This window comes from Cystoisospora suis, assembly GCF_002600585.1.
Source record: "Cystoisospora suis strain Wien I chromosome Unknown contig_4287, whole genome shotgun sequence".
In the NCBI taxonomy this organism is placed as follows: domain Eukaryota; phylum Apicomplexa; class Conoidasida; order Eucoccidiorida; family Sarcocystidae; genus Cystoisospora; species Cystoisospora suis.
Window position 1 is genome coordinate 751 of NW_027157079.1, and position 1,591 is coordinate 2,341.

Below are 1,591 nucleotides of genomic sequence, written 5' to 3' on the forward strand. Positions count from 1 at the left end.
TACTCCTACTACTACTACTGCTACTATGACGACTACTATGACTACTTCTCCTCCTCCTCCTTTTAGTGTCCTTAGTATGAGTCTTCTTGGAATGAGTATCTGTATCCTTCGTCTTACTACTCCTACCACTACTCCTACTGATGCTCCTACTGAGAGTCATCATGAAAGTGATAGACAGTACGAAGAGGAAGAAGAGGAAGAGGAAGGAGGAGGACGACTAGACCTCTCAGGAGTGGTAAGTGTGGATGAAGAATATCCACATGATCATACCCATCATACTAATAATAATGAGTTAATCGCCATCATCTCTCTTCTTCTTCTTGTTCTTCTTCTTCAGATTGTTGCTGATGGGATGTGGCATGAACTCGAAAGACGGATGAAGGTGAAGAGAACGAGGAGGGTGAAGAGCATGAAGATTTCGGCAGTTTCCCTTCATTCCTTCATTTAAATAAACAAGGGAGACAAGAAGAAGAACAAGTGAAGTCATTTACTGACTGCTTTTCTTATGACTCCTCCTCCTCCTTTCTTGATTGATCACTCCATTTTCATTCCTCCCTTCTTTCCTCCTTCCTTCATGACTCACTCCTCCTCACTATCGGCGAAGTTTAGACTTTCTTCCCTTTTCAACCAAACTTTGCGTCGAAGAGAAGAAAATTCAAGACACCAAACATAAAACACCTTTTCTTCTTCTTTTTCTTTTTCTTCAGCAGCAGCATGGCGAGCCGATACGATAATACTCGTCATAGTGTGTGTTGACTTTCCTCCTCTCTCTCGTTCTCTTCTTCTTTTCTTTTTTCTTCTTCTCTCGCTTTTTTGTCCGCTTGTCTTCGACCTCCTGCCTACTTACTTACATCCATCCTGACTAAGGAATGTAGATCTATATAGGCAGGAGGAATCTTTTCATCGTCTCTTGATCCTATATATCTGATGTCTATGCATCTCTATATAACCCAGATAGCTATGTATTTCATGTCTCTATATACATGTATGCAGAGAGAAAGTAAGAGAGAGAGAGAGAGACTGATCGACACAGTTGCTTGCTAGTTACATCTCTTTATCTCTCTTTTTCCCTCCTTTTATTTCTTTCTTTCGATACGAAGGGCTTCCAGAGAGTGCTAGCCTCCTCCCCAAGCAACATTCGCAAAAGAATATGAAAAAGTAGGAATACTCTTCATTATTAGAAGAAGAAGTCTCCCCACTCGTCAGCATCTCAGCTAGGCTATTCTTATTCTTCTTCGTCTCCTCTGCTTCCGTCCTTTGATCTTCTTCTCTTTCTCCTTTCTTCTCTCAGGGCATTCATCGTCATAATCGTCCTTAGTATTCTTCTCTTTCTCTTATTCTCTTGCTTCTAATTTTTCTCCTCCTTCTCTTGTTTCTTCTTTTCTAACCCTCTACACTTTTGCGTCTTCATTCATTGCCTGGCTCCTGTCTTTCTTTCTTTCTTTCTTTGTTCTTTTCCTTCACTATGACAGGGCATTCCGTCATACATAGAGGCTCCTCATTCTCCTCTTCTTCGTCTCATGATAAGATGACTACTACTTCTTCTTGTACTCCTCCTCTTGTCTAGAATCCTCGCAACAAGAGCCGCCTA

At 41.2% G+C, this 1,591-nt stretch overlaps 1 protein-coding gene across 1 annotated transcript; it reads left to right on the forward strand.

Moving 5' to 3' along the window:
- Positions 1–747: 747 nt before the first annotated feature.
- Positions 748–1,216, forward strand: CSUI_007909 (uncharacterized protein; the record flags this gene model as incomplete). Its single annotated transcript, XM_068068052.1, has 1 exon — positions 748–1,216. A coding segment is annotated over one exon (117 nt), but the record flags the coding sequence as incomplete, so codon positions are not given.
- Between the last annotated feature and the right edge of the window lie 375 nt (positions 1,217–1,591).